We start from the raw sequence: 21833 nt of genomic DNA, 5'->3' as shown, positions 1-21833 counted from the left end.
CGTAAAACTTTGTCCAAGTACCTCATGTACGGTAATCCGCCCGTAAAATAAAACCCTGCCCACCTGGCCAATCGCTGATGCCGCCTCTTCCTCTGGACCCACCCGCTGCTACTGAGCTGCCCAATCAGAGCCAAGTCTGCTATCCAGGTGTCTTGGCCAGAGGGGGGCATGTATATGGGCTTCTGTGATGGGCCCCCTTTTGCCTCCCTGTCTTGCTTACATCAGGGGGCCAAGAAGAACTGTTCTGGAGAGACTTGTATTGAGCAAGCAAAAACATTTGGAAAGGGGTGGACTTGCATCATCTCCCTACTTGGGACACCCCAAGAAGAGCTTGTGCCAGTGCTGGGGCGCTTGCCCACATGCCCTTGCCCTTTTGAGGACTGTGGGTTGCCTTGTTTGCTACAGACTGTTGGGATCCCCATCTAGGGCACCAAGACCTCCTAAAGTTTGCGATCGCAGTGCCATGCCGTAAAACACTGAATGGGACCCTCTACTTAAGCTGTGACGACTAGGAACCGTGCAGAGGAGTCTAGGGTCTGAGCCCCGGGGATTTAATGCTGATGACAGCCCAGCCCATGTATCACCACATCAGATGGACTTTCCTTTGGTCCCTGTTGTCCATGGTGAAGGGCAGCATGTTGGTTGCTCCAACTTCTCCTCCATCCCTGGAGGCAGGGACTCATTTCATCCACCTGACTGGAACCACTGTCTCAGCTGGAGTCCCTGAGGAGATGCCACCCACAACTCTCCGAAGAAAAGTATTCTGACCTTGCTGCTGAATGTGCGCCAGGTCCTGGGGATATTCACCTACTACCCCCAGGCTACCTTCATCAGAGGCTCCATGATCCCACTCGGTGAGAGGACCCCCTCCCCAGTTACAGGCAGAGGAGAAAGGGACTCTGGAGTCATCACCTGGATTCCAAGTATTGGGTGGTGTTATGGCTGCAGCTTGCTACTGGTGGACATAGGGTCCTGCCTGCCTCTCACGATAAAAGGCAAGGATCATTCCGGCTACTCACAGGCCATCTCATCAGGGACTGCAAGATGATGTCCCTACAGGGCCCGGACTGATGTCTCTGCCCCTTTCCCCCCTCTATCCCTCGCTGAGCCTGGCCACCGCCAGTGAACTGTCTTGACATCATGGAAACTGGGCAGCGTCCCCCCACACGTTTCCCTCCCGCCCCCCCTGCGCCCCTGGGAGGACTCTGGCAGTGCCGTGCTGACTACCACGCCGTGCGCCCACCTTTTTTGCCAACCCAACCCCCCACCAATTGCACAGCGCCTAGCAGGGAGGGCTCATTCTGATTGGACCGGCGGTTGACTAGATACAGTACACAGTGAGGTGCGATTGGCTGAACTGAAGATCCCAGGTGTGAGATGGTACCTGGAACATTTGTCATATTCCTAGTTTATTTTCTTCTTTATTTTCTTCCTCTTTTTTTAATCTCTTATTTTAATTTTTCTATATCTTTATTTTTTCTGATTTCTTTTATTTATTTATTTATTTATTTATTTGGTTCATGTTTTTCCTGTTTTAAGACTTTTTTTTTTTTTTTTTTTTTTTTTTTTTTTTTTTCTTTTTCCTCTCACTAACTTACCCATCCAGAGTGGCCTGGCTAGGGGTCAGGCTGGTCCTTAAAGAGACCGAGGAGACTTGGTTAGATGACACAAACGGGGCTGGGGGTGGGGGTGGATGGGGGAAAGGATTTCATCACAAGGTTTCTGCCCTACCCTTTAGAAGAGTGGTAGAGTAGTCTTAGTTTTTCCAGAAATAAGCACCTACATTGAAAAATACTCTGTTCCCTTTTTCTCTTGCTTTTTTTTTTTTTACCCACCTCCATAGTCTTTCATCTTTCACCCACTGAGTGGGGCAGAAACTTGTCCCAAAGATGTCTTCTCGTCCTTGGCAGAGCCCTAAGGCTTGAGCCCTGGTTGGAGAGGAAACAGTAACACTCTGCTGGAGCTCCCTGCAGTGGCTGGAAAGCCTAAGAATCTCCTTGGCCACAGTCTGCCCTTTATTAAAACCTTCCTTTACTAAAGACACCTTTAAGTTCTTTCTGCTAGCATTTGGCTTAAGATCCTCATCTCCAGTGGGTCTGGTGCTGCCCTTTTCCATGGTGTGATGGGGTCTGGGCAGTCTTGACATGACAGTCTGCTGTCCAAGCATCTCAAAGCCATTGTCTGGCCATTGAAGAAAGGAAGGTTACCTTGTTGAAGTTGCCATCCAAAGTTGGTTTTCCTTGTTTCCTCAAGTTAGCAAGGAAGGACCTGGGAGAGCTAAATGCCCTGTTTGGGGCACAGTTTGTTTGGCTTGGTGTCCTCTCTACTCAAACAGTGAAAGAGAGGGCATGACCAACATCTTTAAGGGTCTGAGAGACTGCTGAATTCCTCTTCCAGCTTATTTCTGGTTAAGCTAATACACAGGTGTGATACGGAATAGATGACTTTTCCCTGCTCTGATGTTTAGTTTTATTTTTTTCTCTAACTTGCATTGATTCTACTTCGTTTTTGCCGTTTGCCGCTTCTGTTTTGGTCTCTTGTCTGTCTCTGTGTCTCTCTCTCTCTCTCTCTCTCTCTCTCTCTCTCTCTCTTTCTCTCTCTCTCTCTCTGTGTCTTTGGAGGCTATGCTAAGACTGCCCCATCTAACCTCCTTCCCCCCTCTCTGTGGGGTGTCTCTCTTTCTCTTTTTTTCCCCCTTCTCTTCTTTATACAGAGCTCGCTGCCCAAATCATTCAAGAGGAAGATCTCCGTTGTCTGTAAGTTTAGCCCCAAATCGCTGATAAAAAGTCGGGAATACCGTAAGAGTCAACATTCATTGAGAACCAGATTTTCATTCTCAGTGGTATTCATAGACCACTCCCTCTTGCCCCACCCATTGTGCCTAGCAAATCTGAATCCTTTTCTTTGTAGGGTTGCATTTTGAAATTCAAAACTTTAGACAGTCTCCATTGTATTTCCCTAGTCAACATTTTAATGAGATACACTGTGAGGTGTCTCAGACCATGTCCCATTTAGCCTTAGTGGTGTTTATTCTTTCAGAAATCTGAATACTCAACAAGGAGTGAGTTTCAGAGACTCCTGTATACTGCTTAGCAGTTTATGCTTTTTTTTTTTTTTTTAAATTGACGGAGTCTCGCCCTGTCACTCAGGCCAGACTGCAGTGATGCAATCTTGGCTCACTGCAACCTCCATCTCCTGGGTTCAAGCAATTCTCCTGCCTCAGCCTCCCAAGTAGCTAGGATTACAGGGGTCTACCACCATGCCCAGCTAATTTTTTGTATCTGTATTAGATGCAGGGTTTCACCATGTTAGCCACGCTGGTCTTAAACTCCTGACACCTCCACTCTCCTCAGTCTCCCAAAGTGCTGGGATTACAGGCATGAGCCACCACACCCGATAGCAGTTTATGCATTATTCTAAGAGAGCACCTGAGGAAATGAAAGTGCTCCACGCCGCAAACAATGACAATTTTAACATTTTCCCTAATGAGGAATTCTATATTACAAACGAGTAATAGATGTTTATAACTTAAATGTAAATCTGTAGTGTGAAAATTAAAGACCAGATCTCATCGTGATCTTAGATGTTAATATCGCATAGTGTTCTTGTTTCTTATGCATTTACATATCCTCAGTTTGTCTTCCCCACTACTTAAGATACTAGTGTCTACCATTAAAAGTCTAAACTTCTCATCAAACTAGCTGACCCTCCCTTACTGCTTTTAGATCAGTAGTTTCTTTTTTTTTTTTTTTTTTTTTTTTTTTTTTGAGACAGAGTTTTGCTCTTGTTACCCAGGCTGGAGTGCAATGGCGCGATCTCGGCTCATCGCAACCTCCGCCTCCTGGGTTCAGGCAATTCTCCTGCCTCAGCCTCCTGAGTAGCTGGGATTACAGGCACGTGCCACCATGCCCAGCTAATTTTTTGTATTTTTAGTAGAGACGGGGTTTCACTATGTTGACCGGGATGGTCTCGATCTCTTGACCTCGTGATCCACCCGCCTCGGCCTCCCAAAGTGCTGGGATTACAGGCTTGAGCCACCGCGCCCGGCAGATCAGTAGTTTCTATCAGGAAGGCACCCCAGCCCTTTTAGTGTTAAGTCTGAAGCCATGGTTTCCCCAATTCCCAAATGTGATTTTTTTTTTTTTTTTTTTTTTTTTTTTTTGAGACAGAGTCTCACTCTGTTGCCCAGGCTGGAGTGCAGTGGCACAATCTGGGCTCACTGCAACCTCTACCTCCTGGGTTTAGGTGATTCTCCTGCCTCAGCCTCCTGAGTATCTTGGATTACAGGGGGTGTGCCAGCAAGCCCAGCTAATTTTTGTATTTTTAGTAGAGATGGGGTTTTACCATGTTGGTTAGGCTGATCTCTAGCTCCTGACCTCATGATCTGTCTGCCTCAGCCTCTGAAAGTGCTAGGATTACAGGCATGAGCCACTGCGCCTGGCCTCCAAATATGATTTAAGTTAAGCTTTTACCAAAACTCCAGCCAGAGGTAAACTGTAGGTATTATGGTTTGAACCAGCAGATGTCTTGAGATCATCTAACTGTTGGGTCTATTTCTTGGGGACAGCAGCTACCAAGGGGGTGCCAGCTGGAAACAGTGACACAGAGGGGGGCCAGCCTGGTCGGAAACGACGTTGGGGAGCCAGCACAGCCACCACGCAGAAGAAACCTTCCATCAGTATCACCACTGAATCACTCAAGGTGAGGTGGGAGGAGCCAGGGAAGGGAGGATGAGACCTGTTAAGGTGGGAGTAGACGTGGGCCCAGTATAACGGGGTGGGGGGTATCTGTGTCCCAGAGCCTCATCCCCGACATCAAACCCCTGGCGGGGCAGGAGGCTGTTGTGGATCTTCATGCTGATGACTCTCGCATCTCTGAGGATGAGACAGAGCGTAATGGTGATGATGGGACCCATGACAAGGGGCTGAAAATATGCCGGACAGTCACTCAGGTAAGGCTTCTGCACCCCAGTGTTGGGGAAGGAGGGGCTAACAGATGCAGAGCAGCCAGCTGAGGAGTTGAGATAAAGTCTTCGGAGGGAACTTTCCTATCTGTGCAGAGGGTTGGGTTGATTGACACTTTCAGGGGTCAGACTACTAAATCCAGCTAGCTACCTGTTGTAAATAAAGTTTTATGGGGACACAGCCACACCAGTTGATTCACTTTTGTCTGTGGCTATTTGTTTGCTACATCACCAGAGATGAGTAGTTGTAGCAGACCGTGTGGCCTGCAAAACCAGAAGTACTACTTTGCTCTACAGAAAAAATTTACCAACTGAGGCACTAACAGCCCCAGGATCTGGTAGAGGTGAGCTGGATAATGAAATACTGCTAGTGGAAGGAACGTGCTAGGTTGACTCTACTACTCTAACCAGGGAACCAGAGGCTGAAATGCCAGTGTGGTGTTGACAGACTTGCTCTGTTCTCTGACACCTTGATAGGTAGTACCTGCAGAGGGCCAGGAGAATGGGCAGAGGGAAGAAGAAGAAGAAGAAAAGGAACCTGAAGCAGAACCTCCTGTACCTCCCCAGGTGTCAGTAGAGGTGGCCTTGCCCCCACCTGCAGAGCATGAAGTAAAGAAAGGTGAGTGACACATTGTGAGAGAAATGTAATGAAGCTCCTGAAATCTCAGAGCACCTCATTTGGATCGCTTAAAGCATTTAGTGTTCCCAACTTTTTATTAAATATTTTTTTAATAGCATCTCTTCCTTCTACATACTAAATAAGCTACTTGAAGGCCAGATTTGACTGTTTAATCTTTGAATCTCCATGATGAGGTCAGCCTAGCACAGTACTTTGCAGATTGAAGGACTGGCTGCTTAGTATAAAAGAAAGGGAACCCTGAGAATCATACTGAAGGTGAAAGAGCCAGTATTGCTTCCTACCAAAAGCTGTTCTTGTGGTCTCCTTGATAGTGACTTTAGGAGATACCTTAACTCGACGTTCCATTAGCCAGCAGAAGTCTGGAGTTTCCATTACCATTGATGACCCAGTCCGAACTGCCCAGGTGCCCTCCCCACCCCGGGGCAAGATTAGCAACATTGTCCATATCTCCAATTTGGTAAGTCATTGTTTCTTACATCCCACCTTGCTTAGTGGTTAAGTTTGAGCTTTGAGCTTATGCTTCCTAGGTTCCACTCATAGTTGAACTGGTCTACCAATAGATTAAGTTACTCACTGATCTTGAGTGAGTTACTTAACCTATTTACTCATCTAAAAATGAGGGGGGAAAAAGCTGTCGCCCTGTAGGGTTGTTTTGAGCTTGCAGAGGGTCTAATATACAATGTCAAAATCAGTGCCACCACTCTTCTCACATAATACTGCAGCTTCCTAAACTCTCTGCCCTCATCTAGACCTTGAAACTACACTCCTGTGACAGTAGCTCAGGAAATCTGAAGACTGGCTATATGGGTGGTGGTCTTGCCTTTTTCAAGACCCTGAAAGTCTTATTTTCTTTGGTAGGTCCGTCCTTTCACTTTAGGCCAGCTAAAGGAGTTGTTGGGGCGCACAGGAACCTTGGTGGAAGAGGCCTTCTGGATTGACAAAATCAAATCTCATTGCTTTGTAACGGTGAGGGGAAGATGCTGATTCTATAAGTCATGGCATATATTTCCTTTTGTGACCAACGTGGGCAGGTTTAAGGGTGTTGCAGCAAGTGAAGAGGGTTGCAGACACACTGTGACCCTCCGCCTTCTACCTTCCTTCACCAGTACTCAACAGTAGAGGAAGCTGTTGCCACCCGAACAGCTCTGCATGGGGTCAAATGGCCCCAGTCCAATCCCAAATTCCTTTGTGCCGACTATGCCGAGCAAGATGAGGTAAGAAACCTAGGGAAAGGAAGGAGGGGAGGAAGGGGCAGGGAAGCCATTATCTGCTAGATTTCAGCTGAGATCCTTGCCGGACCTGCCGTCTGATTCTGTTCTTTCCTCTTCCTCCCTGGCTTTGGTTCTTTTAATTATACCATGGGGCTTCAAAGTGTCTGTACCCCTGGTGCCTGGGCTCCTTCAGTGGGAGTGATGATATCATCTCTATCCCGACTGTCCTCGTCCCTCCTCTCCCCGCAGCTGGATTATCACCGAGGCCTCTTGGTGGACCGTCCCTCTGAAACTAAGACAGAGGATCAGGGGATACCACGGCCCCTGCACCCGCCACCCCCACCCCCGGTCCAGCCACCACAGCACCCCAGGGCAGAGCAGCGGGAGCAGGAGCGGGCAGTGCGGGAACAGTGGGCAGAGCGAGAACGGGAAATGGAGCGGCGGGAGCGGACTCGATCAGAGCGCGAATGGGATCGGGACAAAGTTCGAGAAGAGCCCCGTTCGCGATCAAGGTCCCGTGACCGCCGCCGCAAGGAACGTGCGAAGTCTAAAGAAAAGAAGAGTGAGAAGAAAGGTGGGTACTTAGCTATGGAGTACACATACCCACTAGTAGGTGGGGAAGAGACCCAGATGGGATGGGACGGGACGGAGGGTCAGATGGGTCAAATCTTGTTCACTGTCTTCCACCTCAGAGAAAGCCCAGGAGGAACCACCTGCCAAGCTGCTGGACGACCTTTTCCGAAAGACCAAGGCAGCTCCCTGTATCTATTGGCTCCCACTGACTGACAGCCAGGTGAGTGCTCTTTTTTGTGCCCTGCTCAGAGTGGCACCGAGGCTCGAGGTCAGGGTGAAGGAATATTCATGTGACTTCGAAAGTGAGTCATCCCAGGTACTTACTAGATTTAGGCTCAAGGGGGAAAAAACTAGGCATCACTGAAAGGCAGCTTTCAGTTGATCGGTGTGCCATAGAGAAACCAGACCCAGGAAGGCGAAGATGGACGCACAGACAGCAACTGAGGTTTGTGCATGTTTGGGAAGCCGGCTGTGCCAACCAAGCTTCTTAGTTGATTTTAGGCTGTGCGTGGTGGCTCACACCTGTAATCCCAGCACTTTGGGAGGCTGAGGCGGACAGATCACCTTAGGTCAGGAGTTCGAGACCAGCTTGGCCAACATGGTAAAACCCCATCTCTACTAAAAATACAAAAATTAGCCAGGTGTGGTGGCAGGTGCCTGTAATCCTAGCTACTTGGGAGGGTAAGGAGGAGAATCGCTTGAACCTGGAAGGCAGAGGTTGCAGTGAGCTGAGATTCCACCATTGCATTCCAGCATGGGCAACAAGAGCAAAACTCTGTCTCAAAAAAAAAAAAAAATTGATTTTAGTTAGCTGAGAAATTGTGTTTTATAAACTTATTTCTCTGCCTTTTAACTTTAAGAGTTTTTGCCTTTTTAATTTACTTAGTAATGGGCCTTTGGGAATTTTAGGCTTATGCTACTAAAAAAAGATTTGTTCACATGTATACTGATGGTAAGGATGGTGCCCCAGTACCTGTCGGGTGTAAAATTTGAAATTTGGTGGCCAGGCGTGGTGGATTACCTGAGGTCAGGAGTTCGAGACCAGCCTGACCAACATGCTAAAACCCCGTCTCTGCTAAAAATACAAAAATTAGTGGGACATCGTGGCAGACACATGTAATCCCAGCTACTATGGAGGGTGAGGCAGGAGAATCATTTTAACCTGGGAGGCAGAGGCTATAGTGAGCCGAGATAGCAAGCACCAATGCACTCCAGTCTGGGTGACAGAATGAGACTGTCTCATTGGAAAGAAAAAAAAAGGCTGAAACTGGAGGGGGAGACGTGCTTCAAGACAGACAGATGCAGTTGCTGAGCCTCCGACCCTTTGCTGCTTAACTGAAAAGCTGACCCTGAGCTAGGAGGCGGGGTCCAGGCACAAATGGAGGCCGTGACCAGGACTGAGATGCCTACTCTCTGCCTTTCCTACCTGGCTACAGATAGTTCAGAAGGAGGCAGAGCGGGCTGAACGAGCCAAGGAGCGGGAGAAGCGGCGAAAGGAACAAGAAGAAGAAGAGCAAAAGGAGCGGGAGAAGGAAGCCGAGCGGGAACGGAACCGACAGCTGGAGCGAGAGAAACGTCGAGAGCACAGCCGGGAGAGGGACCGGGAGAGAGAGAGAGAAAGGGAGCGGGACAGGGGGGACCGAGATCGGGATAGGGAAAGGGACCGAGAACGAGGCAGGGAAAGGGATCGCAGGGACACCAAGCGACACAGCAGAAGCCGGAGTCGGAGCACACCTGTGCGGGACCGGGGTGGGCGCCGCTAGCTGGGAAAACACTAGAGCTGCAGGTACCAGCCACTTGGCCCCAGGGGGTTATGGTCACAGATGGATAGGTACAGTCTCCACCACCCTGGAGCCAAGAGTCTTTAACACCACCTGTCCTTGCACACATACCAAATGGAACAGTGGCCATCCTTCCCCCACCCCCAAACACACCACCTTAACCTATCTCTTGGGACTTGGCCCGCCCCTCCCTCTCATTTCCCATTAAGTCTGAGAGGCAGGAGCTAGGTTAGGCTAGGTGGTGGTTGGCCAGAGATGGGAAACAGCCAGGTGCCCTAGTCCTTTGATTTTTCCTCCATCCTGCTTACTGCCTCCCTGGGTACAGCCTTCTCTTGGGAACAGCCGGGGCCAGGACTGGGTCACCTATGAGCTGAATCAGCATCTCCTCCTGAGTCCCAGGGCCCCTGCAGTTCCCAGTCTCTTTGGTCCTGCAGCCCTTGCCTCTCCCACAGGTTCCACTTTATATCCACCTTTTCCTTTTGTTCAATTTTTATTTTTATTTTTTTTATTATTAAATGATGTGGTCTATGAAAACAAATAAAAATCTGACTTAGTTTTAAACCGTGCGAGTGGCTTTCGTTGGGCAGGTTAAGAAACCACACTGAAGAGGATCTCTGTAGCATGGAGTAGGAGTTGTGTGCTTTCCGTCTATTCCTTTAGGCTTTACTGCTTTCTGAAGCAGGGACTTCCCACCGTCTTTCATCCCTGCCTCGGCCCTCATGAGCTCAAAGCTGTGGACCTTCCTCATTCGGGAAGGCCCCACTGGGAAGTGGAGCAGTCTGTGTCCGTGGCGGCAGCCCAGCAGGGCTAGGAGGGTGGGTCCTCTTCTGGTTCCTAGACCTGTGCACGGTTAGAATTGGGGATTTGGTCACCTGCCTGCCCACCTTGGTGCTTCCAACAACTGCCACAAGGGGGCGGCAGCTCCTCACTCTGTTGGCCTGTAACCGAGCTTCCCAAAAACGGCTCCCCTCCACACCTCCGCCCTCATGCCGATGTCGTGCTTCTGGGCCCGGGCCGCGTACTCTGGACCCTTCTGCCGTCCTTAAGTGTCCCCCAGCTGACCCGCTACCGTGCTCTGCACGGGCTCCCTAAACGACGCTGCCTTGCAGCCGGGATTCCGCACCAGTCCCAAAAGCCAGCGGGAGCCCGGAGACCGGTCTCTCCGCAGTGGGCTCAATTCCCCACCTCACCACCGCGCGCTGGTCCCTCGTCCGCTGCGGGGAGCGGGCTGGCCGCCTCGCGCTCTCGAGTGCACCCGCCACGCCAGCTCCTCAGAAATGGCCTTGCGCCGTGGCCTGGACGTCCTCCCGCCTGGGTGCCCTGCCGGGCGCTGCGGGCCCGACCCGGGAGGGGCGCCGCATCTGTATGCGCCCCGCAGCCCGGGAGCGCCGCCTCCGCCCCCGCTCCCGCCCCCGCCGCGCGGGCCGGCTGGCCGGGGAGGGTCGGAGGCTGGGCTCTCCTCTCCCGCGCGGTGCGGAGCCGCCTCGCTCCTCCGCAGGCGGAGCCTCCTTCCCCCGCCCCCTCTGTCTCGCTCCCTTGTTCTCGCCGGGGCCGCTCAGACCTGCAGCGGAGCCGCGGCGCCCGCTCCGATCTGCTCGGGGCTGCGCCCCCGGAACCGGGCGACGGGGTCGAGCGGGGGCGCCCCCCGCCAGACTGGGCCCCTTGGCAGTGCCAGGTAAGGGCGCCTGCCAGGGTCGGGAATCCGCGGAGGGGCAGCAGGGGGCCCGCAGCCTGCGGGGGTCTTCGGAGCACTGCGCTTGGTGGCTGGAAGCCCGCTGCCGGCTCCCTTCTCCCGCGCTCTGCCTCTTTCTCTTCTCCCCTGGCACTTCTCTCCCTCTTTCCTCTCTCGATTTCTCTTCATCCTTCCGTCTCTGCCTGTTTGCCTTCCTTATCCCTTCCCTGGCTCCCAACCCTTCCTTCTCCCTCTTGTCCTGTCTTTTTCCATCTCCTCTCCCTCTTTGCCTTTTTCTTTCTCTACCTTTCTCCGGTTCCTTTCTTTTTCCTCTTTCTTGTTCTGCTTTCCCTCCTCCTTTCCATCCATCTCCTCTCCTCTTCCCTTCCCGCTATCCTGTTTCCCACTCCTCTATCCCCTTCCTTCTCGCCGCCTCATCCCGCCTTCTCTCTGGTCCCCAGCTTTCTTCCAGCTGCTCCCTTCCCTCGGGAGCAAAGGGACTGTCAGGTATGTGTCTGCTCTGAGGGAGGAGGGGCAGAAGCCACAGCTACCTGAGGGGTTCCCCCGACCCCCCGGAGGAGAAAGGAGAGCAGTGGGAAGGGTCCCCTCTCTGGGTCCCTTCCGACGGCCCCTCCCTGCCTCCACCCCTCCTGCCTGCTCCTTCTTCCAGAATTAAGTTCCCCAGACCTGACCTGACACCCCCGAAGCTGAGGACTGGCCCTGCCTGACCGGAACTGCCCTGGGTGATCCTTTTCCAAGCCTGGCCCCTGGGACTCCTCTCTGCCTTCAGACACCCAGGCTACTGCCCTGGTCTCTCTCATTCTGTCTCTCGCCACTGTTCTGTCTCTGTCTCGTCTCTCATCCAGTCATTTCTGTCTCTGCCGGACAGTCAGTCCCTGAGTTAGTCTAGCCCTCAGTCTCGCTGTGTCTCTGGCCTCTGGGTCAGCCTCCCTCCCCGGTCACCTCACCCTGTGCCCCACCCTGTAGCCTCTTCAGCTCTGGCTCCCAACTCCCATCTCATGAGCCCAGTTCCCCTTCAAGGACTGCAGCTGGCAGTGTGGGCTGGAGGAAGGGCCTGGAGAGGTGGGGCTCCCCCTTGGGGAGAGAGACTTTCACAGGCTCTCAACCCTGCCTGAGGCTGCACTCCTTGTCATCTCATCCTGACCCTAGACACGTTAAGGTCACACCTCCGTGAATCCCAAACCCTTCATTTTAAGCCCTTTCTCTGGTAACCCCACCTCTTCCAGTACCTGGCTATATGCCCAACCTGGGAGGACAGGGACCAGATTTGGGATTCCAAGCCCTCCCAGTATCCCCTCTCTTGTGTTCCTCCCCAGTTCCCTACTCAGAGTTGACTGACCAGAGATTTATCAGCTTGGAGGGCTGGAGGTGAATACAGGCAGAGCCTGGGTGGAGGAAGGATCAGCCTCTCTACTCTCTTAGTCTGAGTTTTGGGCAGTGGAGTGTCTGGCTCTTTGGAGGTCTGATCTTCAGCATCTAAATTTGGGGGGAGGAGGGCTAGGGATTGCCTTGACCCTGAGCAGCTGCTTGTCCTGCAGGTGTGGATCCATGGGGTAGCCTCAACGCATCTGCCCCTCCACCCCCGCCAGCTCATGGGCCACGTGGCCTGGCCCAGCCTCACCAAGGGCCAGTGAACAGAGCCCTGGCTGGAGTCTAAACATGTGGGGCCTGGTGAGACTCCTGCTGGCCTGGCTGGGTGGCTGGGGCTGCATGGGGCATCTGGCAGCCCCAGCCCAGGCCTGGGCAGGGTCCCGGGGACACCCAGGGCCTGCTCTGCTGCGGACTCGAAGGAGCTGGGTCTGGAACCAGTTCTTTGTCATTGAGGAATATGCTGGTCCAGAGCCTGTCCTCATTGGCAAGGTAAGGATAACCCCTCCCATGTCTACTCTGACACAAGGCCCTTAGGCCCTTCCCTCAACTTCATCACTTCTGCAATGACCTTGGTCCCTCGGGACTCCCAACGCTGTACCCAAACCTAGACTCTTTAACCCTCTCTGTACTTGGAGCCCTCTGCCATCTTCTCCTGACCCTTGCAGCTGCACTCGGATGTTGACCGGGGAGAGGGCCGCACCAAGTACCTGTTGACTGGGGAGGGGGCAGGCACCGTATTTGTGATTGACGAGGCCACAGGCAATATTCATGTAACCAAGAGCCTTGACCGGGAGGAGAAAGCACAATATGTGCTACTGGCCCAAGCCGTGGACCGAGCCTCCAACCGGCCCCTGGAGCCCCCTTCAGAGTTCATCATCAAAGTGCAAGACATCAATGACAATCCACCCATTTTTCCCCTTGGGCCCTACCATGCCACCGTGCCCGAGATGTCCAACGTCGGTGAGCACCCCAGCTCTGAATGTCCCAGTTTCCGTCTTCTGGAGCTCTCTCACCTCCCCTTCCCTTCCTGTCTGTCCCAGAACCTGTCCCTTTCAATTCAGCCTCCCTCATATCTGCCTCCTCCCCTCCACCTGCTATTCTTCCCCATCCTGCCCTGTCGCTGCTGAATGGGGTGCTGGCATCCCCTACAGGGACATCAGTGATCCAGGTGACTGCTCACGATGCCGATGACCCCAGCTATGGGAACAGTGCCAAGCTTGTGTACACTGTTCTGGATGGACTGCCTTTCTTCTCTGTGGACCCCCAGACTGGTGAGGATGGAGCTTGGGAGTCTGGTGGGGCAGCCAAGGGAACAGACACCTTCTGACCCAGCATCTCTCCCTAGGAGTAGTGCGCACAGCCATCCCCAACATGGACCGGGAGACACAGGAGGAGTTCTTGGTGGTGATCCAGGCCAAGGACATGGGCGGCCACATGGGGGGGCTGTCAGGCAGCACTACGGTGACTGTCACACTCAGCGATGTCAACGACAACCCCCCCAAGTTCCCACAGAGTAAGAGGCCAGCTGCTGCCACCTGAGCCATCCTTTGACCACTCCACCCCTACAGCATCTGGAGAATGGAGAAGAAAGTGCTGGGGGTAGGGAGGAGGGCTGAGGACCTCTCTAAAAAGGTGTCTCCCTCTATCCACCCCAAGGCCTATACCAGTTCTCCGTGGTGGAGACAGCTGGACCTGGCACGCTGGTGGGTCGGCTCCGGGCCCAGGACCCAGACCTGGGGGACAACGCCCTCATGGCATACAGCATCCTGGATGGGGAGGGGTCTGAGGCCTTCAGCATCAGCACAGACTCCCAGGGTCAAGATGGGCTCCTCACTGTCCGCAAGGTTCGCCTGTTCACGCTTTCTCTTAGCCCTGCCTCCTGCCCGCCCACAGACCACATTTCTAACTGTTCTTCCAGAACAGACTCAGGATCCCTCTGTTGGAGCTTAGAGGTCCTCGTCACTTCCTCATCTTTCAGATCAGGCCCTAGGGCTTAGAAAGAAGTGACTGGCTCAAGGTCATATAACAAGTCTATGATGAAGCTAGGAGCAGACCTAGACTTACTAAGCAATCTGCTGTGCACCCTGACCACTGAGGCCACTGTCCCTCCAGTGCCACCTCTCCTCACATGAGGACTGAGCACTCACTGCACGCATGTGAGGAGGGGACTTGTCACCTTCCAAGAGCCTGGGGCCTGCCCTGGTTTCCACATGCCTCGCTTTTTCTCTCTCTCGCATCACCGTAGCCCCTAGACTTCGAGAGCCGGCGCTCCTACTCCTTCCGTGTTGAGGCCACCAACACGCTCATTGACCCAGCCTATCTGCGGCGAGGACCCTTCAAGGATGTGGCCTCTGTGCGTGTGGTGGTACAAGATGCCCCAGAGCCACCTGCCTTCACCCAGGCTGCCTATCACCTGACAGTGCCCGAGAACAAGGCCCCGGGGACCCTGGTAGGCCAGATCTCCGCGGCTGACCTGGACTCCCCTGCCAGCCCAATCAGGTAAGTTAGCTGGGGTGTGGGCCGGGGAGCCAGATGGCAGGTTATTCCCATCCCAGAGAATGAGTAAATGTGCCCCCTACCTTATAGCAAATCACTCATCTCCCAGCAAAAGCCTCCCTCCCTGCTGCTGGTGGGTGCTGGTCTACAGGCTTGGTGGGTGCCAGGGGAGAGCTGGAGGGCCTGGCTGACCACTCCTCAACCCTCTATCGATCCCTCTGGGTAGATGATGGTGGCACCTCCCAGTGGCAGTGCAAGCAGATGTAATCTCAGCTGACAAGTAGACCTCTATTGATCACTCCCAAAGTGTTCACAGCTTACCCCCTTGCTGATATTTAATTCTCACAACAGGCCAGGCACGGTGGCTCACACCTGTAATTCCAGCACTTTCGGTGGCCAAGGAGGGTGGATCATAAGGTCATGAGATCAAGACCATCCTGGCCAACATGGCGAAACCCCATCTCTACTAAAAATATAAAAATTAGCTGAGCATGGTGGCACACCTGTAGTCTCAGCTACTCGAGAGGCTGAGGCAGGAGAATCACTTGAACCCAGGAGGCGGGGGTTGCAGTAAGCCAAGATTGCACCACTGCACTCCAGCCTGGTGACAAGAGTGAGACTCTGTCTAAATAAATAAATAAATAAATCTCACAACAGCCCTATGAACTAGGTGTTCTTATCACCAGTCGTTTTAGAGGCCAACCATAAATGGTCACACAGTTGGTAAGTGGCAGAACAGCCACTTTTTTCCCCTCCCCAGCCAGCATCCCTGTCACAGCACTGTGAGTGAGGTACTAGTGTCATTCCCATTTGTCAGTTAAGTAAACTGAGGTTAAACTATTTGCCCTAAGTCACAGAGCCAGTCTAAGGCAGAGCAGAGCTGAAACACAGGTACCTGGTTCTCAGAAAGGGCCCAGAAATCTGGAAGTCAAGGTCTGTTTATCCCGCTTCCACTCCATTCTGTATCTTCTCCCCCTCCCCCCAAGAAACCTGGTGGCCTTGAGTCTTAGGACAGGTGTTTAATGGTGGTGGTCTACTAGGGATATTTGCCTTTTAAGGGGACTCTAACCTGAATTATGGCTCTGCCCAGAGGAGCTATGAGGTCTAGCAAGGTGAACAGAGGGAAGAAAGGAGGAAGGGGATGGAACAAGCTGTGGTCCCACCCTGGATCAGCTCCAGCATGCCTCTGCCTTCCCCAGATACTCCATCCTCCCCCATTCGGATCCGGAGCGTTGCTTCTCTATCCAGCCGGAAGAAGGCACCATCCACACAGCAGCACCCCTGGACCGCGAGGCTCATGTCTGGCACAACCTCACTGTGCTGGCTACAGAGCTCGGTGAGGAGTCCAGGGCCCACAAGACGGCAGCAGCCTCCTGGCTGAGGGGCTGTCCCTGAGCATGGGGGTGGGGAAGGGTGCTCAATGCCATCATACCCTCGACAGCGTGCAACCACTGGGTCCTAGCCCGTATCCAAGTCCTAGCCTGGATCCTTGCTACCACGCAGGGCAGGCCTCCTAGTATCCTAGTCCCTTAGACTGGGCTCAGCGGATGTGCCTGAGCATTCTGATCCTCAATTTATTCCCTTACCTGACTTGCCCCCACCCAGAAATAAACCAGACCTTACATGGCCCCCAACCTGTGTCCTGGCAGATCCCATCCTCCCCTGCTTCAGGCTGGAGCTAGGGACCAGAAGGGGCTGGGTACCTTCTCTGGTTGCTAAGTGGAACGTACCAGCAGCCCCGCTCCAGAGAAGCCTTGTTGGAAGCCCTGTGGGAATCCCCCAAGGTAGGGGAGTAGACACCTGTAAGGAAAGGGAAGAGTGCCACCTCCACATGTGGGCTTCTCTCCTACCCCGCCAGTCGCCAGCAGCAGGTTCAGCTGCCTCTGGGCGTCCCTAGCCCATAGAGACAAGGAGACCTGCCTTCTGTGAATAGTCCCTTATCACCCCTGCTTAAGCTCCAGGGGCTCCTCCATCCCTTTGTCTTCATACTGCATATGAAAGTTGTCCTTGTATATGTGGATATCTGAATGTGTCAGTGAAGAGCTATACGAATATGAACATGTGAGTATATGCTCAGGAATGTGTGTAATTCCAAATGTGGGGAAAGTATATAGATAGACACATGTATTTGTGATATATATCTGCAATGTATATATATGTTTACAGTTGAGTGTACAGAATTATATTTATGTTAACTGCATATATGTGATTGGATATGTATAGTGGTTTGCACAAGTAGCTGTGTTTTGTGTATGTGGGTATTTGTGGACAGATAATTAATTACTTATTGTGTATCAGGCACTATCCATCTTCAAAATGGATTCATTCATTTAATCATCACCACAACTTTATGAGGAAAGTATGATTATTTCCTCATTTTAAAAGAAGGAAACTCAGGCAAAGAGAAGTTAAGTAACTTCCCAAGGTCACACAGAGATTAAGTGATGGAGCCGTGAGACCCAGCCAGTGTGCAGAGTCTGAGCTGTTATCCCCACCGTATTGCCTCTCAGATGTGTTTAATGCTATGTGTCTAGGTTTATGTTTTTATACATAGAACTGTGTGCATAGATAGCTATGCACAGATGCTATCTGGCAGTGTGTGTGTATTATTGCATGGATGTCTGTGTGGATGGGTGTGTGTGTGTGTGTGTGTGTGTGTGTGTGTGTGTGCCCGAGCGCGCGCATACACACAGTATGTTTGTAGCTGCTTGTATATACATAGCTTTGTGTGTGTGTGTGTGTGTGTGTGTTTCCTGTCACGCTCTTCTCATTCTCCTGCCAAATCCTGCTCCTACCCCCGACCCAGACCAACTAGCAGCGCTCTGGGCCCTTACTACAGTGAAGTAGACCCTCCCCACCCTGTCTCTGGGGTATCCCAATCCTTTTAGCCAGGCGATCCGCTCAGCCTGCCCCACCCATGCTGCAACCTCAGCCCCTTTCACCAGGCCCAGCCAGCTATCCCTCTGCCTAGAGGAAAGACTAAAGGAATTGGGAGACTCAGCCTAAGACAGGTGACAAGTAGACACACGTTGCATTCTCTCTTGGATGGCACTGGCAGTGAGAAGCAAGGAAGGGTAATGGTAGGGAGTCACCTGATGAAGGGATGGGTCAAGATGGGGCCTGTGTCTGGCTGTGGTGCCCAGGCTGGCCTGGGCTCTGCACCCGGTAGCTCATGCAGCTCCTTCCTACCCAAGGTCAACTCTAAGTGATGCTCATTGCTGTACCACAGCCTCCCAGACCTCTGATGGGGTGTATGTGTGTGTGTCTGTTTGTCTGTCTGTCTGTCCACTCCACTGATGCTGTGTATGGCCTCTATGCATGAAAATGCATTCTATGGGCTCTGGATGTTGCCGGGGCGTCGGGGGATGTGGCACTGCATTCACTGCGCATATCAAACATCTGCTTCATGTACATTGCATTTGTTTTAAATGTTGAGTGTACATTGGATATGTGGTATGAATATGTTTTATATATTCATGGCTGTTGTCTGCATGCAACTTGTATGCCCCTTCTATCCTGTATTTATGCTGCATGTGCCCTGAATGTGGATTATTGTATATGTCTATCGTGTGCTGCATTCCTGTTGAATGTCTATTGTGTATTGCACATATCTTGGGTACTACATGAATACTGTATGCATTTGGCATTGTTCCATTCATTCCACAACATTGCTTTCTACCTGTATATTACATGCATATTTCATATATTTCATATGTATGCTATATGCTGCATGTGGCATCCATGCCCATGTATCACATATGTTATGTGTAAACTGTGTGGTGTGTGTGTGTGGTGTGTATGTTTTGGTGTTCTGGCTTCAGACAGCTCTGCACAGGCCTCGCGCGTGCAAGTGGCCATCCAGACCCTGGATGAGAATGACAATGCTCCCCAGCTGGCTGAGCCCTACGATACCTTTGTGTGTGACTCTGCAGCTCCTGGCCAGGTGAGCAACTGAGGCAGAAAGGTTGGGACGTCAAGGCCTCCAGCAGCCCACTCCATACAAGGCCTCTCTTCTTCCTCCCAGCTGATTCAGGTCATCCGGGCCCTGGACAGAGATGAAGCTGGCAACAGTAGCCATGTCTCCTTTCAAGGTCCTCTGGGCCCAGATGCCAACTTTACTGTCCGAGACAACCGAGGTGGGTGGCCTCCTACAACCATGTCCATACCTGCCTCCATCCTCCTCCCCTCCTCCATCCCTAGCCCAGCCTGCCTGACCCCTGCCCCATCTGCCTGGGCCTTCAACCCAACAGAAGGGGGCATGTGGATTTACACTCACTCATTGTCTCTTTGTAAACCTTCCCCATGGGAAGCTGGCTCTCTGGGCTGGACCAACCCTACCTGGAAGGTGTCCCAGAAGATATCTCAACACCTTTCCTCTCCCACAGATGGCTCTGCCAACCTGCTACTGCCCTCCCGCCCTGCTCCACCCCGCCAGGCCCCCTACTTGGTTCCCATAGAACTGTGGGATTGGGGCCAGCCGGCACTGAGCAGCACTGCCACAGTGACTGTTAGCGTGTGCCGCTGCCAGCCTGATGGCTCTGTGGCATCCTGCTGGCCTGAGACTCACCTCTCAGCCACTGGGCTCAGCACCGGCGCCCTGCTTGCCGTCGTCACCTGTGTGGGTGCCCTGCTTGGTGAGTCAGGCCACAGTGGGACATAGATGTGGGATCTGGGCCTGCAGGGGTGTGGAGAAGGACCAGGCCTCTGGACATAGTGAAATCCACCTTAGGGCTTGAAGGACCCTCAGGCCTGGATGTTCCCACCACCTGATGCATCCAAGAGAAAAGCTCTGGCCCCTATCCATGACCTGCCAATCCATAATGACAACAACAAGCCATAATAATGGTTTATTGAGCCCCCTACTCTGTGCCAAGTATGGTGCTGGGCACATCACGTGATATTTCATTTTATTGTGTCAGCAACCCTTAGAGGTAAATATATTTTCTCTATTTTCCACACAAGTAATCTAAGGGGCAAATTGAGGCTTCGGAGAAGTCAGGCAACTTCCCGTGGTCACACGGCGAGTAAGGGCTGAAGTCAGAATTCAAGGCAAGCTGTGCTAGATGTCAGCCCCTAGGCACACGGCTTCTGTCACCTGATGGGTCGGCTGTTCACATGGAGACGGGCTGCCCGCTCCCAGCCCTGCGGGCTCAGGGCCCGTGTGCGCGTCTCTCGCGCAGCCCTGGTGGTGCTCTTCGTGGCCCTGCGGCGGCAGAAGCAGGAAGCACTGATGGTCCTGGAGGAGGAGGACGTCCGAGAGAACATCATCACCTACGACGATGAGGGTGGCGGCGAGGAGGACACCGAGGCCTTCGACATCATGGCCCTGCAGAACCCAGACGGGGCAGCCCCGCCGGCACCCGGCCCTCCCGCGCGCCGAGACGTGCTGCCCCGGGCCCGGGTGCCGCGCCAGCCCAGGCCCCCCGGCCCTGCCGACGTGGCGCAGCTCCTGGCGCTGCGGCTCCGCGAGGCGGACGAGGACCCCAGCGTACCCCCATACGACTCGGTGCAGGTGTACGGCTACGAGGGCCGGGGCTCCTCCTGCGGCTCCCTCAGCTCCCTGGGCTCCGGCAGTGAAGCGGGTGGCGTCCCCGGCCCCGCGGAGCCGCTGGACGATTGGGGTCCGCTCTTCCGCACCCTGGCTGAGCTGTATGGGGCCAAGGAGCCCCCGGCCCCCTGAGCGCCCGCGCTGGCCCGGCCCACCATGCAGGGGCAGCCGGCACAGGCCCTCTGAGTGAGCCCCACGGGGTCCAGGCGGGCGGCAGCAGCCCAGGGGCCCCAGGCCTCCTCCCTGTCCCTGTGTCCCTCCTTGCTTCCCCGGAGTGCCCTTGCTCTCACCTCCCTCCTGCTGAGTCAGTCCGTGCGTCTCCCTCCAGGGATTTTTGTCTACAGCTCCTCTGTCCGGGCCTGGGTTTCGTGGCCCTAACCCTGGCCCTGTGTTCTTTCACTGTGATTCCTTTCCTTCCTCCGTGGCTGTTTTGTCTCTGCAGTTCTGAAGCTCGCACATAGTCTCCCTGCGACTCCCTTGCCCATACACATCTCTGTGTCTGTCTCCTGCCCACATCTCCCTTCCCTCTGGGTCCCTGTGACTGGCTTTTTGGTTTTTTTCTGTTGTCCATCCCCAAATCAAAGGAAACTTCCAGCCACTGCTGCCCACCCTCCTGCAGGGGATGCTGTGCCCCAGGTTAGTGCCTCTAGACTGTGGGGCAAGGCAGTGGACAAAGGCCCCCACTCCCCACTGCCTCTAACCTGGCTCCCCTGTTCTTACAGACCTGCCCGCATGGTTCCATCCATCACTCATGGCCTCAGCCTCATCCTGGCTCCACTGGCCTCCAGCTGAGAGAGGGAGCCAGCCCTCCTTCCAGGGCCAGAGCTCCAGCCTCCCGTGTGGCCGCCTCCCTGGAGCTCTGCCCAGCTGTCAGCCTGCCCTGGGCATCCCAGCCCTGGGCAATGTCTTGTGTGCTTCCCAGGCCCCTAAGGGAGTAGGGGAAGGAAAGGGGGAGGCGGCTGGGGAAGGGGAAAGAGGGAGGAAGGGGAGGGGCCTCCATCTCTAATTTCATAATAAACAAACACTTTATTTTGTAAAGCTGGAGGCCTGCTTCTGTTTTTGCACTCAGGTTTCTATACAAATCTTCATTGTCCCAAAGGATGGGAGGCGAGGCCCTATTGCCTCTCAGTTCATTCTCCTTTCTCCTTGGGGGAAAAATTCACTTCCTGTCCTTCTAGATAGGGGAGGATTTGGGTTAAATTCCCTGAGGGAGTAAAGACATGATAACTCTGCCCCACTAACACTACCAACTTCCTGGGTTCTCTGTTGGTCTCAAACTGTCCAAGGAAATTAAGATATAAGGATTCAGCCAGGAATGGTGGCTCAGTCTGTAATCCCAGCAGTTTGGGAGCCTGAGATGGATGGATCACTTGAGGTCAGGAGTTCAAGACCAGCCTGGCCAACAGCAGAAACCCTGTCTCTACTAAAATTAGAAAAATTAGCCAGGCATGGTGGAACATGTCTGTAGTTCCAGCTACTCAGGAGGCCGAGGCAGGGAAATCGCTTAAACCTGGAAGGAGGAGATTGCAGTGAGCTGAGATCACACCACTGCACTCC

At 53.2% G+C, this 21833-nt stretch overlaps 2 protein-coding genes and 1 long non-coding RNA gene across 11 annotated transcripts in view; 2 read left to right on the top strand and 1 right to left on the bottom strand.

Moving 5' to 3' along the window:
- The window catches only part of ACIN1 (apoptotic chromatin condensation inducer 1), a 39585-nt gene extending 29856 nt beyond the window's left edge, over positions 1 to 9729 (top strand). For 4 of the 7 annotated variants that reach the window (XM_010335047.3, XM_010335051.3, XM_039468647.2 and 1 more), the window contains 10 exons: positions 2714 to 2756; positions 4568 to 4701; positions 4799 to 4951; positions 5441 to 5582; positions 5915 to 6060; positions 6462 to 6569; positions 6710 to 6817; positions 7064 to 7388; positions 7507 to 7607; positions 8824 to 9729. In XM_010335047.3, the coding sequence (XP_010333349.1) occupies positions 2714 to 2756; positions 4568 to 4701; positions 4799 to 4951; positions 5441 to 5582; positions 5915 to 6060; positions 6462 to 6569; positions 6710 to 6817; positions 7064 to 7388; positions 7507 to 7607; positions 8824 to 9150 (1587 nt within the window). In that variant the 3' untranslated portion in view covers positions 9151 to 9729. The remainder of the gene's footprint in view (positions 1 to 2713; positions 2757 to 4567; positions 4702 to 4798; positions 4952 to 5440; positions 5583 to 5914; positions 6061 to 6461; positions 6570 to 6709; positions 6818 to 7063; positions 7389 to 7506; positions 7608 to 8823) is intronic. The other 3 variants (XM_010335050.3, XM_010335049.3, XM_010335048.3) reach the window with 3 other exon arrangements.
- On the bottom strand, positions 9640 to 10717 carry LOC141583547 (uncharacterized). Its single transcript, XR_012516194.1, has 2 exons — positions 10354 to 10717; positions 9640 to 10008 (listed from the first exon to the last, which is right to left on the bottom strand). It is a non-coding gene; the product is annotated as an uncharacterized LOC141583547 (long non-coding RNA).
- On the top strand, positions 10624 to 20573 carry CDH24 (cadherin 24). Of its 3 annotated transcripts, XM_074393223.1 has the most exons (13): positions 10624 to 10843; positions 11511 to 11650; positions 12400 to 12721; positions 12898 to 13192; positions 13384 to 13503; positions 13578 to 13745; positions 13889 to 14076; positions 14478 to 14731; positions 15928 to 16064; positions 18550 to 18671; positions 18753 to 18864; positions 19114 to 19362; positions 19909 to 20573. In XM_074393223.1, exons 3-13 carry the CDS (start codon positions 12521 to 12523, stop codon positions 20406 to 20408), a joined length of 2346 nt encoding a protein of 781 aa, XP_074249324.1. In that variant the 5' UTR covers positions 10624 to 10843; positions 11511 to 11650; positions 12400 to 12520; the 3' UTR covers positions 20409 to 20573. The 3 variants fall into 3 exon arrangements, with proteins under 3 accessions (XP_074249324.1, XP_039324583.1, XP_074249323.1); XM_039468649.2 differs by lacking the exon at positions 11511 to 11650; XM_074393222.1 differs by having other exon boundaries at positions 11511 to 12721.
- The last annotated feature ends 1260 nt before the right edge of the window (positions 20574 to 21833 follow it).

Source organism: Saimiri boliviensis, chromosome 2, assembly GCF_048565385.1.
Source record: "Saimiri boliviensis isolate mSaiBol1 chromosome 2, mSaiBol1.pri, whole genome shotgun sequence".
NCBI lineage: Eukaryota > Metazoa > Chordata > Mammalia > Primates > Cebidae > Saimiri > Saimiri boliviensis.
This window is presented reverse-complemented; position numbering and strand designations above follow the sequence as displayed.